Consider the following 17,240-nt stretch of genomic DNA (forward strand, 5'->3'; position numbering starts at 1 on the left):
ATGTGGGAAATTTGCCTTTCTGTACTAGTTCAAAACTCTCCCTTCCCCCAATTTCTTCTTATTTCATTTTTTTACATAGCTGCCTTTCTTAAATATATCTTTGGGCTCTTAGATGCTTGCTGTTACGATTCAGAGTTGACACACTAGGAAACTTGTGGCAGAGTTAGGATTCAAACAGGACCATCTCCCCAAAGACTCTAGTTTTAGATAGGAGAGCCAGGGGCAGCCACGCCGAGGGAGGCGCAAGGATCCCTCTGTGCTGTCCACTCCCTTTCCCATGTGCTGGCTTGTTGGTGGGCCACACCTGACGATGCTCCTGGGTTACTCCCGGCAGTGCTCAAGGGACCATATAGGATGCCAAGGATCGAACCTGGATTGGCCGCAGGCAAGGCAAGCACCTTAACCACTGTGCTCTTGCTCCAGCCCCTCAAAAAAAACTCTTAACCCCAAATCCTAATACCCTGCTTACTTCCTGATAAAGTCTTCTCACCTGACAGTTTGTAATCTAGATTCTGAAAGCAGTCCCAGTGAAATTCCTTATAGGATGCTTCAGTTTGGTGGGTATTATTTAAGAAGCTTCAGACAGTTTCTTCAAACCTTTCCAGAAGTCCAGGAATAATGGTAAACAGAGGCTCAGACATGCTAATAACCTGAAATTATACTGCTAGGAAATAGGGCTGAAGCTCCAGATTATGGTTTCCTGGTACCCTGTGGCCTCCATTCCACTGTACCATGTTGTTTTTAAGAACAGACAAAGAATCTTAGTCACAACTCATAGTTAATCCTCAGATACCTTAAGTAGGCTAGACAAACCATTTGCTATGTTCTTATTTTCTTTATGACTTTGATGATCTGGGTCATTCTCATGTATGACTTATGTTTATTAAAAATACTATTCATTCATGGCTTTTAAAACCTTTTTATTTTTAAAAAGGACTGGAGAGCTGGTACAGAGATTTAGGTGCTAATCTTGCATGCAGCTGACCCTGGGGTTTGATCTCCAGCATCATCTCTGCTCCTCTGCATCCTGCCAGGAGTAACACAACCAGGTGTGCCCCCCCCAAAAAAAAAAGAGAAAAAAGACTTGGCAGCTAGAAAGATAGCGCAGTGGTTACGGCATTTGCCTGGCACACAGTCAACCTAGGTTTGATCCCTGGTGCCACACATGGTCTGTTGAGTACTGCAGGGAATGTGGGGGAGAAGAGGGAAAACAATTTTTATCTTTTGCTGTGTCATAAATTACCTCCCAAAAGAGATGCCTTTTAAAAAGGGGCAACACATAACAAAACAAAAATCTGTTACGTGATGTCATTTCTCACCAACTTTCAGGATCAACCTTGTTGGCTGAGCCCTAGGACTGATTAGGAGATGTCCGGACCCTAGGGCAGGGTTGCAGTCATCAAAGGCTTGACTAGGACTGGAGAATTCATTGCCAAGCGCAATCACAGCTTTTGTAGGAAGCCTCAGTTCCTGATTACATGGGCCTCCAACGTAGCAATTTGTATCTCCCTAAGAAAATTACCCAGGAGAAAGTAGGACCAATATGTAAACATAGCTTTATAACAGTCCCAGGTGTTTCGGTGCTGTCATTTCCACTGTTTGTTGTTGTTTTGTCTGTTTGGTTTGGGTTACACCTGGCTGTGCTCAGGGCTGAGTCCTAGCTCTCTGCTTAGGAATCACTCCTGGCAAGGCTCAGGGACCAAAGGGGATGGTGGGGATCGAACTTGGGCCAGTTGTGTGCAGGGCAAATGCCCTACCCACTATACTATCACTGGCTCCTTGCCATGTCTTATTGGTGACAAACACCAAAGAAAGTAACTATACAAGTGTGAGTACTTTGGGGATTCTTCTGGGACATCACCGCATATATCTTTTAAAAGATACCAGAATCACTTCCCAACATTAGATTGTAATAAAATACAGTGCAAACAAACAAAAAATTTAAATCCAGGAATCACTTTGTCCAAAAGGCTGTTTTCTTGACATCAACTCTGTATGAATTGGAAAGCATATTTAATGAGCATAGAAGACATGTGTACTTCGAACCAAGTAGCCTTCTCAATACCTCTGTTGCAAACTACAACAGCCAGAAGGAGAGAGAACAAAAGAGAATGCCCTGCTGCAGCGGCAGGGGGGGTGGTGGATGGGGATGGTGGGAGGGATACTGGGAACATTGGTGGAGGAGAATGGGCACTGGTGGAGGGATGTAAACGAAATTCAAACATGCAAGTTCATAAGTTTGTAACTTCTTCACGGTGATTCACTAATAAATTTCTTTTTTAATTTTTAAAAATTTTTTAAAAAGGTTGGCAGCGAGTAACTATTAGCATTAGATATCCATACCTTGTAAAAGTAAACAGTAGATGAAACTCCTCATTTTCTGTGTGATTCGGAGACAATCTGTCCCAGTTGTATACTAAAATAACCAGAGAAGAGGATTACATTTAACTTCTGGAGGTACAATGTCTTTGATAATTTAGTTCATGTTCTTAGTTGTGCTCAAGACATTCCTCGGATAATGCCATTATTGGCATCAGATGCACATTGATACTTTGGATTGCTATAAAACACTAGAAATCTTTTGCATTTAGCAGAATTTTTCTCTTGTCTGATCTAGTAACTGCAGGACAATTTTTTGGGAAAGTTCTTAGAGGGTTAAAGTTTTTTATATTGCAGATTCTTAACCTTAAACCTGTTTTTACAGTAGATAAAATTATTGGGAGTGTGCTTCCATATTGTGTCCAAGTAAAGAGTCTAGGAAGCTTATATAATGCATAAAGGAACTGAAACAGCTGGTGTAGACGCTCGGCGCTAAAGAGCAGTTGAGGAACAGAGTTGAACTGTAGGCTGTTAGTCAACTCTGGTTATTGAAACCTTAAATGTCTAACCTAGCTAAAAGAGCATTGTTATGCATCGTATTAGGAAGAACTGCGTAAAGATTGTTTCCATCCAGACCAAGTCTTAGGTTTTTCTATCTATAAAGGCTCTTGCACTACAAGTCAGAACAAAGTATGTTCCACCTAGAATAATTGTGGCATCTGTTTTCTTTTTTTAAAAAAATGATTTATTCTATAACACAAGTATCCTGCAGTGGCATGACGACCATCCCTTCGAGTGAATGGCACACAGGCTCTTAGCTGAGTGGCATATTTATTTAGTTAGTTAAGCTGGTCTCATGTAGAAGAATCCTTGTAGTTTTTGCCAAGCCAACAGATCCTCAGTTTTCTCCAACACTGAAAAACCATATTAAAGCTGCAAGAAAGTGCTCCATGGAGAAAGAAGATACTTAGTCATTTTCTTTTTAACCGTCTTTGGATGGATGTTTTTGCCCTAGGAAAACTGCAATTTTGTCTCTTAACATGTTATGTAACATGGTGCCAGAAGATTCAGACACTAGTAGACCTTTTCAGATTAATATTTGGGGTCAACCGGATATGAATATTCAAACAATCTTAGATTGAAATCATGAACAAATCTTAAAACACTCCACATGCATTATTTCAGCTTTCTAAGTCTGTAGTTCAGGTAACTAATTGCTGGTGATACTGGATTCATCACTGTTCATCACTGTCATCCCGTTGCTTATCAGTTTGCTCCAGGGGCACCAGTAATGTTTCCATTGTGAGACTTGTTGTTACTGTTTTTCGCATATCAGATATGCCACAGGGAGCTTGCCTGGCTCTGCTGTGTGGGCGAGATACTCCCAGTAGCTTGCTGGGCTCTTTGAAAGGGGCAGAGCAATTGAACCCAGGTCGGCCGTGTGCAAGGCAAAAGCCCTACCACTGTGCTATCTATAAATGCTGTGTGTTTTAGGGGTACAATCATACCACTTGTCTGCTAGACTACTCCTGACCTGTCCCCACTTGCTTAACCTCATTTCTGTCGTCAAAAGACAAAACTGGCACTGGAGAGATAGCAAAGTGCTTGCTTTGCATGTGGCTGACCTGGGTTTGATTCTCATCATCCCTTTTGGTCCCCCAAGCCCACCATGAGTGATTCCTGAGCACAGCTAGATGTGACTCTCACCCACTTACCCCCCTCCCCCATACACACACACACAGACAGTGTTTTTCAAAGTATGTGATACTGTTCTGAGGTGGGTGGTTAAGGTAATATTGTCAGATGCAATTGTTGTGCACCTTTTGCTTGCTTCAAGAAATCAGATTTACTGGGGGTGGTGAAGGGGGTTGTTGAGTGAAGTTTTTTCCCCTGAAAAAGAGTGGTATGCCATAAATGTCCGGGAATTTCTTTTAAGGGTTTATTTAATTTTAGCTTCAACTACAACTTACTTATCCATTCATGTGTCATTGGGCACTTGCGTTATTTCCAAATCTTGGCTCTTATAAATAGCTCCACAGTGAACATGCATCTGTCTTTTCAGCTGAGTGTTTTTTAGGTTCTTTGTGTAGACTTGTTGAGTAGAATGAGTAGAATTGTTGGATCATATAAAAGCTAAACCAGTTTACGTTCCTACCAGTCGTGAATGAAAGTTCCTTTTTTCATCACATCCCTATCAGTATTTTTGTTTGTTTGTTTCTAGGCTGTTTTGTTTTGTTTGGGGCCACACTGTGCAGTGTCAGGAATCATTCCTGACAGGACTTAGGGGACTGTAGGCAGTGAAATCAAGCCCAAGGCAAGTCCCTGCCACACTGTACTATCTCTCTGGCTCCAATTGCTCCTATGTTATTGGCTTGAGGTGTTTCATTTCATCCATTTCATTAGATTTCACTGGTGTGAGAGGTGTTGTCATATTATTATCTTGATTTTCATTTCCCTGGCGATCAGAAGTGCTGAACATTTCTTCGTGTGCCTGTTAGCCATTTGCATTTCTTCTTTAGAGAAGTATCTGTCCCAAATCAATAGTTATCAAAACAGTGTGGTATCAGAATAAAGGCCAAGAACCCAGACCAATAGAATCAAATCACAAACTCAGAGAATAAGGCTTGGGTATCTAGACAGGGCATAAAATGGAGAAAGGAAAGTCTCTTCAGTAGTATTGGGTGGGGGAAGAGAGAAAGAGTGCAGATGTCAGGGCACTAGCCTTTGTGCAGCTGACCCTGTTTCCATCCTTGGCACTGTAAATAGTCCCTTGAGCACAGCTGGATATGGCCCAAGAATAACAGCAACCAAAAAAAAAAAAAGAAGAAGAAAAAAAAAGGTTCGAAGGTTCTGGGAAAACTGGTTCACTATCTTATACTGTACACAAAAAAAAATATAACTCAAAAGATTGGAGACATTAGACGTGAATCTATAAAATATATTGAAGAAAACCCAGGATTCCGGCTCTAATGGTGTCTTCAGGGGTAAACTCCATTGTGATGGGAAAAATAAAATAGGACAACAGAGTTAAAACTTCTGCAATGTGAAAGAAACTATCATTAAAATAAAATGATTGTTTATGAATAGGAGGAAGTCTCCACATAAGAAAGTATTCATGCACTGTACATCTGTCAAAGATGCATGATTTAATATCTAAGAGCTAAAGCATTCACAAAAACTCAACCACAGAAGCAACTCCATCAAGAAAATGGGGAGATGAGCTAAATCCTGTTTTGTGTATCATTTTATTATTAAGATTTTAAATTTCAGGCACCGTGTGGTTCCCAGTACCATTGATGGTAGGGTTCATACACAAAACATTTTTGTACCATATCGTCTACCAGTGACTGCTTCCTCCCATCCTCCCCATTAGAATTTAAAATTGGGACAAAGAACTCATTTATTTGTATATGATTGCTTAATGTAGAATAAGAACTATTTTCCTGTTAGGACTTAAGTAGTATTTTTAAGCCAATCTCCTCTTTATTTCTCATTTGCATTAGGTCAGAGATCAAAATAAAAATGTGATTGCATACATTTTCTGTAACTGTTGAAGAAGAAAGTATATAAATAAAACAATTTCTCCGATTCCCTTATAGTTATTAGGAGGGTTTTTGGGGGGTTTTATTTGTTTGTTTGTTTGCTTGCTTTTTGAGTCACTGGCAATGCACAGGGGTTACTTCTGACTCCGCACTCAGGAATTACTCCTGGCGGTGCTCAGGGGACCATATGGGATTCTAGGAATCGAACCTGGGTCAGCCGCATGCAAACACCCTACCCGCTGTGCTATCACTCCAGCCCCTACTAGGAGGGTTTATAGGGTACTGTTGTACTTCTGGAGCTGATGGTTGTTCAGTTTGTGAAAATATATTAGGTGACAGACTCATGCATCATACACTTGTCCAAATGGGTTATGTTTAATACGTCTAACAAGCAAAAGTGAGACTTGGTTTTTCTTCTATACTTTTAATGTAATTTGGTCACATGGTTACAGCAGTTAACTTGGTTGATGGGTTGGTTGTGCTCACCTCACCTCACTGCCAAAATTTCCAAGACTCCCCCCCCACCCCATGTATTTAGGTAACTTCTAGTCCTCCTCTCTGTTCTCCTTACTCTGATTCGTAATCTCAGTTTTTCAAACCAAGGCCGAGAGTTTATCGCTGTTCAATATTCTCTTTTATCTTGGATTATTTAAATATGAAAAGTGAGTGATATCATCTGGTATTTATCCTCCCTCTGACTGATTTTGCTTTCTGTGATATCCACTGTTCCATCCACGTTGCAGCAACTTGGGAAATTCCATCTGATAGCTGTCTAGCACTATTCCATGCTGTGTGTATGCAGCATAATTTCTTTTTTTTTTTTTTTCTTTTTGGGTCACACCCAGTGATGCTCAGGGGTTACTCCTGGCTTTGCACTCAGGAATTACTCCTGGCAGTACTTGGGGGACCATATGGGATACCGGAGATCGAACCCGGGTCGGCCGCATGCAAAGCAAACACCCTACCTGCTGTGCTATCACTCCGGCCCCAGCAGCATAATTTCTTTTTTTTTTTTTTATAATTTATTTATTTTTAATTAGAGAATCACCGTGAGGGTACAGTTACAGATTTATACACTTTTGTGCTTATACTTCCCTCATACAAAGTTCGGGAACCCATCCCTTCACCAGTGCCCATTCTCCACCACCCGTAAACCCAGCGTCCCTCCCACCCTCCCCAATCCCATCTCCCCCCCACCCCACCCTGCCACTGTGGCAGGGCATTCCCTTCTGTTCTCTCTCTCTAATTAGCTGTTGTGGTTTGCAATAAAGGTGTTGAGTGGCCGCCCAGCAGCATAATTTCTTGATCCATTTATCTGTTGGTGAATATTTGGGTTGTTTGCGTATCATGGCTATTCGCCGAAGTGTTGCAGTAAACACAGAATTGGTTTCCTTGTGTTTTGGAGGTAGATCTCGGGAAGGGGGTTGCTGGGTCTTTTGGAAGCCCTGGTCTTTGAGATTCCTACATACTGTTTTCCACCCAGGCTGACTCAGACAATATTCCCACCAACAGGGGTTGAGGGTTCCTTTTGCTCCACATCTGCACCAGTCTTGATGTGTATGTACCATTCTCACTAGTGTCGGATGATGTCTTACTGTCATTCTGATTGCCTTTCCTTGATAATAAGTGATTAACAATTTTTCAGATTCCTCCTACCTGTCTCTATATCTTCTCCAAAGAAAGTCTGTTCATCTCTTCTTATTTTTTGATGGGTTTTTTGCTTTTGAGCCATGAGTACTTCATGTATATTGAATATTTTCTCCCATTCAATTTGAGGTAGTCAAATCACTGAAAACATCTCTGGGGTCCGTATCCTAGAGAGTTCTGCTGTTTACCACAAAGGATTTTACGGATTCTGTGCTAATCTCAAAACTTTAGTTCACTTTAATTAAAATAATAATAATTAAAAAAATTAAAGACTTTAAGTGAACTTAAACTTGATAATGGCAAAATAATCAAGATGTAGTCCCTTAATGCCTCTGGACTTTGGTTGTGTTAATACAAAATAGAAACAAAGGATATTGTTGTGGAAAGACTCTTAAGCCACGTAAAAGACTAAAACCTGTAAAATTTAATACTCCCTTTGTTTCCTGTATAGGACAGCACAATTATCTTTGTGCTGGAAGAAATGATTGTATCATTGATAAAATTCGAAGAAAAAACTGCCCAGCATGCCGCTATCGAAAATGTCTCCAAGCTGGAATGAACCTGGAAGGTAATGTAAATACCTTGCAAGGAATTGTCTTGTTGTTTCGCTTTTGTAGATGTGAGTAAATGAGTATAATAAAACATGCATGCACTTGATAATTAAAAATAAAGTAGGAAATTTTTCATGGGTATTCCATTTTCTGCTTAAGCGTATCCACATACTAAATTCAGTATCAAGAAAGGAAAATGAAGAAATAATGAAACTTAGAAAGCTTCCGGCCGTATGGCTTATTCTCTCAGGTCAGCCATATTCCCTGCGGGGGCTGGAGCAGTACTAGAGAAGGTAGGGTACTTGCTCTTGTACACAGTCCACCCAGGTATAATCCCTAAGCATAGAGCCAGGAGTAAGCCCTACTCCAGCCAGGTATGGCCCCCAAACAAAATACTGTTGTTTCAGTATCAGGCACAGTTCTATGTCCACTTTTCTATCATCTGCCTTTTTAAAGGCACAACTTGAACTCTTTAACTCAGCCATAGAGCTGTACGTGGCGGTTGGGGGAGGGAGGAGGACACCTCAAGGCACTGAGCGGGTTTTGGTGGCAGTGCTTTTTAAATAAAGAAGAAATCTGAAACTCGTTTGACTTTCAGATCCCCGTTTATATAACAGGTTATATAATTAACATAGCTGGCCATTTTAAAACCTCCCTCTGAAAGCAGGTTGGAATTCTGCTCTATTTGAAATAGAAAATTCCACGAATGTGGTAGGGATAATCCACGTATTTGGCCTTTGTTGTGGTAACCCTCTCGTTCGGCAGGTGCTCACCAGGGAGGCAGGTCCACGACGAAGTGAATTAGAAAGTTTCTGTATCAAGGAGTTTCCTGTCTGATTAGACCTGTAGTTTGAAAGATTGAATGTCTACAGAGCACCCAACGAAATGGGTACATAAATAATGCAGTTATTGGTGGGAGACGGGAGCCCCATGAAGAGAGGCTGTTGGTGCCCAGATTCACTCTTCTTGTTGGTTTTCTTAAGATGTCTGTGTGTGACTAAAAAGAACCTTAGTCCCCGAAACCACACATGCCAGCACCTGTCTTCTCACTTCTTACATTCAGCAGAAGAAAAGACAACTGAGACGAGCCGTCACCATATTCATTGACACCTGTGACAACATTTAACCCAGTTTTCAGAGTATGACTAGGCTGCTTACAACACTGCACTCATACACGTGATTAAGCATTGATTTAAGGAAATGGTAGCTCCAAATTTCTTGTCGGTCGAGATGATCACAAATACGAGTTCACATAAAAGTTTACTCTCAGTTCCAGAAGGATAGTTTGTTTCCATTTTAAAAGGAGGTACTGTATTTTATGTACCAGATCTCTGCCTAGATTTTATAGGTTCATTTCGATACTCTCTGAGCACTTGAATACATAAACATTAAAGCAGGTCAGTTTTTAGTGATTGCTTTTCTTTAGCCCCAGTTTTATACCTATTTCTTACCTACTAGGTTAGTCCCCGGGCAAACACAAATATAGTTCTGTCCTATCACTAAGTAAAATTGTGGCTTCCCTGGTAACATTTTTAGGTGCCTTCCTGAGAATACATCAAGCTTTCTGTCTTTGGAGATTTAACACGTCGATGCCAGCGAGTCCCACTAGTAGCTCACACTTGAATGTTGTTTAATTAAAGCAAGCTGCAATGCTGCCTTCAACACCTTAAGCATATAATACTCTTCTGGGCAATTTCTCCCTGACAGATACTGGTGGGGAATCTTTAATTACAAAAAATAAGATATTTGTACCATAAAGTAAGTAATTATAATGATCAGGTAAATATGTCCCATTTCTCCTCCCTCTTAAAATTTAATTACAATTATTAATGCTGTTTGCTTTTATTTCATGTGACAACAATGAAAGCAGTTAACTGACATCTAATTTTCTTTCTCTAGTTGGATCTTTTGTTGAAAGTCACCCTTTTTCTTTTTTCTTTTTAATGAACTTAGGTCTTCTGCATTCAAGACTTGTCATTTACTACAGAATCCTTTGTGAATGAATAAACTTTAAGCATGCTATTTAAACTGAACACGTTCTTAAATCAGTATTTTTAAAATAACATGCTTGGCGCTGGAGCCATAACACAGCGGGTAGGGCATTTGCCTTGCACACGGCTGACCCGGGTTTGCTTCCCAGCATTCCATATGCTTCCCCAGGCACCGCCAGGAGTAATTCTGAGTGTATGAGCCAGGTGTGACCCAAAAATTAAAATAATAACAATAATAATAAAATAAAATAACATGCTTTTATAAATTTTCAGTACCAGAATAGTGGGGAAACTGGCATTGGCCAAGAGCTATACTAAGTACTCTTAAATGTGTACCTTTCTGCTGATAGACATAATTTTGGGAACTCATACTATTAAAAACATGTTAAATATGTAAAGTTAAAAACATGTTAAAAACATTACTATTTCATACTTTAATTTATCATTTAAGAAGTGTACATTAAATGTTGGCACATCAAGCATTTGGTAACATAATTTTACTGTAGAAATAAAAAGCCTTTAAAAATCTAAGCTTACAGTTTTTGTATTTGATGAACTATACTCGTGCAATAAGCCTAAGTGAAATGTTAAACTGTACCTAAATTTAAAAAGTAATACCATCACTGTTTCACAGACATTTCTATAAATATAATATGTTGACTGCTTTAATATACTACAGGGAATCAATAGTAAGTTAAGTGAATTTTTAACTAAATCAGTTAACAACTTCTTGCTGTCCCACGAAAATGTCTTGATGCACTTTTTTTGCTCTAATTAGTACTACACAAGCTCACTTTTGTATGTGTGTGTTGGGCAGTGGGGAGGAGGGGCTTAATTCAGAAGCTTTGAGTCTCATTTAGGACAATAGACAAAGAGAAATTAAACTAAACATAGACTGAGTCATAGAAGCCATCTAGCTTATGTTAACCTTTCCTGGTCCAGTGTTGGAACATGTACACTATATAATTTAAATTTATGGTTAACGGAAGGCTTTATAGTGAAATTTCAGTATACTGACATTTGGATCATGCATTTTTTTACAAGTTATATTTTCATTCCATAATTTTGAGATCCAGATTTCAGTCTGATACATTTGAATGCTTCAAGAATTTCATTTGAGAACTGGAGAGAGAACAGGGGTTTGCTTGTGGCCAACCCCAGTTCAATCCCCAGGACTATAAATTCTCCCCATGCCTAGTATTTAATCTATATAAAGGCATTCTTCCTTTTATTTTGGGAGGGTTTGGGGCCACACCTGGTGATGCTCAGCGTTATCCCTAGTGGTGTTGGGAATCCATATAAGATGCTGGGGTTCGAATCCAGGTTGACTGCATATAAGGCAAGAGTCCTACACATTGTATTGTCACTCCACTCCCTGTTTTTTGTTTTTAAAGCCATATCACTCTGCTACAGATGTATATAGTCTGAATTAAAAACTATTTTAAAAACATATTCTCCTACAAGCTGAAGCCGTGTTATTTCTTACATAGCACTTACTGTGTGACAAGAACTTGACTGTGCATTTGACACTTGTTAACTGGCTAATTCTCAGTGACGCAGTAATGAAGTAGTAATGTTTTTAAAGAATTTAAGACTCCTGGTGCAACATGCATAGATACCCATCTAATAAATGGCAGAATTCAGACATGTTCTTCTCAGATACCTAATTTTATTGCCAGATCATTCTCTATCTTCAGTAGAGTCATCACTGTCATCATCATCATCACTGTCATCCCGTTGCTCATTGATTTACTGTAGCAGGCACCAGTAACGTCTCCATTTATCCCAGCCCTGAGATTTTAGCAGCCTCTCCTTACTCGTTTTTCCCAACAATTGGAGGCTCTATTAGGGGTCAGGGGAATGAGACCTGTTATTGTTACTATATTTGGCATAGCAAATACACCACGGGGAGCTTGCCAGACTCTTCCATGTGGGCAGGATACTCTTGGTAGTAGCTTGCCAGGCTCTCCAAGAGTCATGTAATATATATATTATGATGATGATCGGAAAAAAATACACTATCAAATTTTTAAATATCATTTCCTTAAAGTTTTACATACCCACAACTCAAATGTTAAAATGCTTCTTCCCTTTAATAAAAATGGGCATCACAGGTAAGAAAGAACAGATTTCAACGTAAATGCGAAAATAAATTGAATGAATCAGTCATGGTCTGGTTTCTCTGTTTAAGAATGTTACATGAAAACTCTGAAATTTTTTCATGGCACATTCTAGTCAATATGAATAAATGTTTAGCTTTCTCCTTTTTATGCCTGCCACCATATCTGTCCTCCACAAACTCTGCATTTTACCATTTGAGGGACAGAGGATCTACTCAATTAATTTAAAATGTAGAGTTCACTTTTTCCTTAGCAAAATAGTTTGTGTCCCTGATAACTTAAACAAGTGTATTTCTTCTATATAAATACATTCTTTGTACATCCTTGAAACTTTAAACTACTTTGTTTTTAAGTGTAATGTATTTGTCACTAAATCAAGGAACTTCATGGTTATGAATATTACTTGAAAAATCTACAGAATGCATGTTATAATTTCTTACCGTTGTTTCAGATTAAACCATAAAAGATAGTTTTACGTGTGATAATGAAAATAGAGGCTTTTGATATATAGTCATTAATATCAGTCTTTCAAAAAAGGGAAATTAGCCACTGATGGTGTATGTGGATAAATGAAGTCTTTATTTTAATTTGCCCAAATGTTTTTAGTCCCAAGTATCCATGACATAAAGATAGCTTCTTTGTTAATAGAAATAATACCCTTTGTATCATACATGTCATCTTATATTTACTCCAAAAGAATAAGGAGCATATCTCTGTTCTGTATGTAGTACCATAATTTAGATTAATCAGCAACCAGTTTCTGGTCTGACACTGAAGATTCTTCCACTGTCTATAAAAATAATATGTCTTATATAATCAACGACCATTCAACTTTAGAGTAAAAATGGTTCAGAAATCAACTTACTGAATCATGTACAAGAACTTGCTTTGTTTAGATTGTTTTAGTGTAGTTTCATATGTAAAACACTTAATTGTTTAAGTTAAGCAGTAATTTGATTGATTATGTAATGAGGAAATGAAAATATCTCCTTTTACATCTCTTTAATTGCTGAAACCTTTCTCTCTTCCAATAAATAAAAATTTCTTGAATAAAACCACTGTAGACCTTCTCGTTGCAACTCAGTTTTTGCGTATTTTTTTTTTTTGATACCCACAGCTCGGAAAACTAAAAAGAAAATAAAAGGAATTCATCAGGCCGCTACAGGAGTCTCCCAAGAATCTCCGGAAAATCCTGTCAACAAAACAATAGTTCCTGCTACATTACAGCTCACCCCGACTCTGGTGTCTCTGCTGGAGGTCATTGAACCTGAAGTGTTATATTCAGGCTACGACAGTACTCTTCCGGACTCCGCTTGGCGGATCATGACCACGCTCAACATGTTAGGTGGACGGCAAGTGATTGCCGCCGTGAAATGGGCAAAGGCAATACCAGGTAAGGGCCAGAGGAGCCGCTGGTTGTGGTGCGAACCTTTGTCTGTCCAGAACACGCTGGGGTCAGAGATGTGGCTCAGTGGTAGACTGCTTGCCGGAAATGTCGGAGACCTCGGGCCCCATCCCGGCACCACAAAACAAAGCAGAAGTCTCTGTCTCGATGGTCCTGAAGCCCCGGTATGTCTTGTTTCTCTTAACCTAGTTTTGGGGATTGCCAAGTGGAGTCAGGTTAACTGTGAGAGGGTACATCATCTGCTGTAAAACTCTCCTGTGGCTCCCTGCCTTTCCGATTATTACTCGCATGTAGTACTTTTTCATAGAAGATGTCAGAACTGACTAAAAATTCCTCTTGACTTCATTCTTGATGGAAAATCCTAGTCTTTGTAAAAATTGTATTTTCCTTCAATAGATTGCATAAATATTATACATCACTGTATCACTGTCATCCCGTTGCTCAGCGATTTGCTCAAGCGGGCACCAGTAACAGTGACTGGCATAGAAATATTATACATAAAACTGCTAAAAATATTTACAGGTGAGGTGATATAAAAAAAGGAATGATTTTTAACTCATTCGATAAAATGATACACATTGAATGTAAATTTTTTATATAAATAATCCTTCATTGAAAGTTGTGGTAGACCATGGGTAAATGTTAGTTAGCATCAGCTTTAAGGGGAAGGGAGGGTAGGTAACAAACTTTTGTCCACACAAACAGGGAAGGAATGAAATAACCTGACCTCTAATCTTTGCCATTTAAGGTAGAAGAGGCATAAATATTAGGGATATATTTTTAAAATTTAAATTTACTGAATAATGTCATAAAGCTAGCACACCTGGATTTGTACCCATATTTAAACAAGCCAAAGGTGGCATTAAAGGCTATTAAAAAGCACTGGGGACTATGGTCTTAACATGTACAAGGAAAACTGCCACAGCTGATGTTTCGTTTCCTCTAGTGTTCCTCATCAGAGGATGTCTCTAGCCACTAGCATGTGTTCTGATGCTTTGTTTCTCTCTCTCCAGGATTCAGGAACTTACACCTGGATGACCAAATGACCCTACTGCAGTACTCCTGGATGTTCCTCATGGCATTTGCCTTAGGGTGGAGATCATATAGACATTCAAGTGCAAACCTGCTGTGTTTTGCTCCGGATCTGATTATTAATGAGTAAGTCATGTGTGAATCACTTTACCTGTATTTATAAGTTTTATTTTTAATCCAGTTGTTTTTTTGATACTGTTATTGTGATCAGCCAGTGAAATCAGTCATATCAGGTGTCTTGAAACAGTGAATATTTGAAATAGAAAATAGAGTTAAGTCATTTTATCTGTGTTTGAGGAGAGCCACAGACTATTACTCTTCCTGGGGTATTTTTAATGATATAAATATAGATTAAGTTCAATTGTGATCATTTCTGGGGTGAATAGAGTCTATAAAACAAATATACCATGGGATCCTTATTACAGAAAAGAAAAGAAGCCTGATACGACTCCTAGTGATCTCATTTTCAGTAGAGATAATTACAGGTAAGGTGATGGGAAGTACTGACTCAGCGATGAACGTTTGAATGGCTAGGATCTCTCAGTGTTTATGACTTAGAAATATGGTGACAAGAACTGCTTCTAAATGGTAAAAAACAAGCAGCCAAGCTTTTATAAGAAAGATTTCCTTGTCCTCTAGGCCTCTACTTCCACCTGTAAACTATTTCAAGTGCCCAATCCCCTTTACCTGATTTTCTAGCCTTCTCCCTCCAGTATGTTCTCCATGATCTTGACTTTTTTCTTGCTAAATACTGCTCTGATCACAGCAAATAGATACCTTCAGTTCTCCTCACTGACTCGTTGTTCATATTAACCATGATGCCTAGGTTTCCAGAACGTGCCCTCATTTTTGTTCACCTTCACATACTCAACACGCCCACGTAGTTGGTCCATGCTTCAAACATGACTTTTGCCCACGATGCTCATTATCACAGGTGATATTCCTGCTAGCGTCCTCACTGCTCTCGCCTCCCTTTCTTCACTCCTCTCACCTTCCTTTTATTGTCATCTACCCACAACTTAATTAGACTGAAAACAGAGAAATCACACATACTCAGGATCTGAGAAAGTAAGATATGGAGATTTATATCCATGGGGGAGAAAAACAAAAGGAGATATCTTTAATTGTGAGTTCCAGATGCTGTTGTTAAGTCTTAAAAAAAAAAAAAATACAATGAAATACTAAATGGTTCCACAGTAGTTTATGTGAGTTACTGATGCTCAGAACTGAGGGTCATATTAAGGGTACCAATGATGACTTCAAAACATATCCAGAGTAGTTATGAAATGAATACCTTGTGGAGAGCGGGTTGTTGGAGTAGAGGAGACTTCCTAATGATGAGGACAGTCTAGGAGATAACACTAAAATAGTTTTATTTGGGGTATGTTTGTATAAAAATAACAGGTAGAAATCACTGAAAAGCATTGCATTGAGCCATGTGTTAAGTGAAAAGGCCTACCTTGGGATATAGGAAAATCAAGTTAGGACTGGATGATATTAGCCGTAGATTTTTTTTTTAATTTTTTTTTTAATTGAATCACTGTGAGATACAGTTACAAAGCTTTTATGATCAGCTTTCATTCATACAATGACCCAACACCCATCTCTACACCAGTCTACATTCCCGCCACCAATATCCCCTGTACCCCTCCTACCAACACCCCCTCACCTCCAGCCTGCCTTGAGGGCAGGCACTTTTCTTCTTTGTCTCTCTCTGCTTTCTTAGCCTTTAGATATTTTAAGCATTGTGCAAGAAGCTACAAGTAGTGAGCTAATTCCAGATCCAAGCTACATAGCTATAGAAGGCTAGTAAATGCAAATTGCCTAAAACAGATATTTTTGCATTTCTGTTAGAATAACTGCATGAAAATAAAAACCAGTCTTAAAACTTCAGCCAGGGCTGAGCGATCGAGTTTAAACTTACTGTTAGGGTAGTTGTATTAATTTCCAGCACAGTTTTCATTCAGTGATAGTTGAGTACTTACCAGGTGTGTGGCACTATTTTAGGAGCTTGAGTTATAACAGTGAACACAACCGATGCAGCCCCTGCTAATATTTGATACGGGGAAATCAAATAAATTACCAAAATTGTTTCAAGTGGTTATTACGTAACAACATGACTGGTAGGGGTAGAGGTTTTGTCACCAAAGAACGAAATCACTCTCTAAACAGCTGGACAGTAAATAGTACAAAAGGATAAGCCACGTGACATGTAGGGCATTCCACAAAAAAGGAAGCAAAGGCATCATCAGAAATGCCACATTCCTAACATATGCCCAACGACATACTAGTAGGCAATGAGACCCAAAAAGGGTGCCTTGGATGGTCTTCTGTCTTTCCACAACTAGAATGTAAACAGTAAAGGTCAGGGACCTTCTTTGTCTTTCTCTTCACTATCTTAAATAGAACAGCCAATGATGGCACTTTGAAGGAAAAGGGGAAGACCAGGTTTCATAGCGAGAAGCAACGGGCCAGTGAGCCTGAGAGATCTTTGCCCTCAGCATGGTCCTGGGTCATCAGTGTGAGAGAAAGAAGTCTCTGTAACCTTCAGACCACGTCGCAGCTTAGCAGAGAGGATGAGAGCCAGGTCAAACGGGTAGCAGGGGTCAGGTGTATGGCGGTAGGAGGAGTGA

At 39.3% G+C, this 17,240-nt stretch overlaps 1 protein-coding gene across 6 annotated transcripts in view; it reads left to right on the plus strand.

Annotated features, from left to right (window-relative positions):
* The window catches only part of NR3C1 (nuclear receptor subfamily 3 group C member 1), an 89,391-nt gene that overhangs the window by 58,763 nt on the left and 13,388 nt on the right, over positions 1-17,240 (plus strand). For all 6 annotated transcript variants that reach the window (XM_055141543.1, XM_055141542.1, XM_055141541.1 and 3 more), the window contains exons 4-6: positions 7,960-8,076; positions 13,288-13,563; positions 14,589-14,733. In XM_055141543.1, coding sequence (XP_054997518.1) covers positions 7,960-8,076; positions 13,288-13,563; positions 14,589-14,733 — 538 coding nt within the window. The remainder of the gene's footprint in view (positions 1-7,959; positions 8,077-13,287; positions 13,564-14,588; positions 14,734-17,240) is intronic.

Source organism: Sorex araneus, chromosome 6 (genome assembly GCF_027595985.1).
Source record: "Sorex araneus isolate mSorAra2 chromosome 6, mSorAra2.pri, whole genome shotgun sequence".
In the NCBI taxonomy this organism is placed as follows: domain Eukaryota; kingdom Metazoa; phylum Chordata; class Mammalia; order Eulipotyphla; family Soricidae; genus Sorex; species Sorex araneus.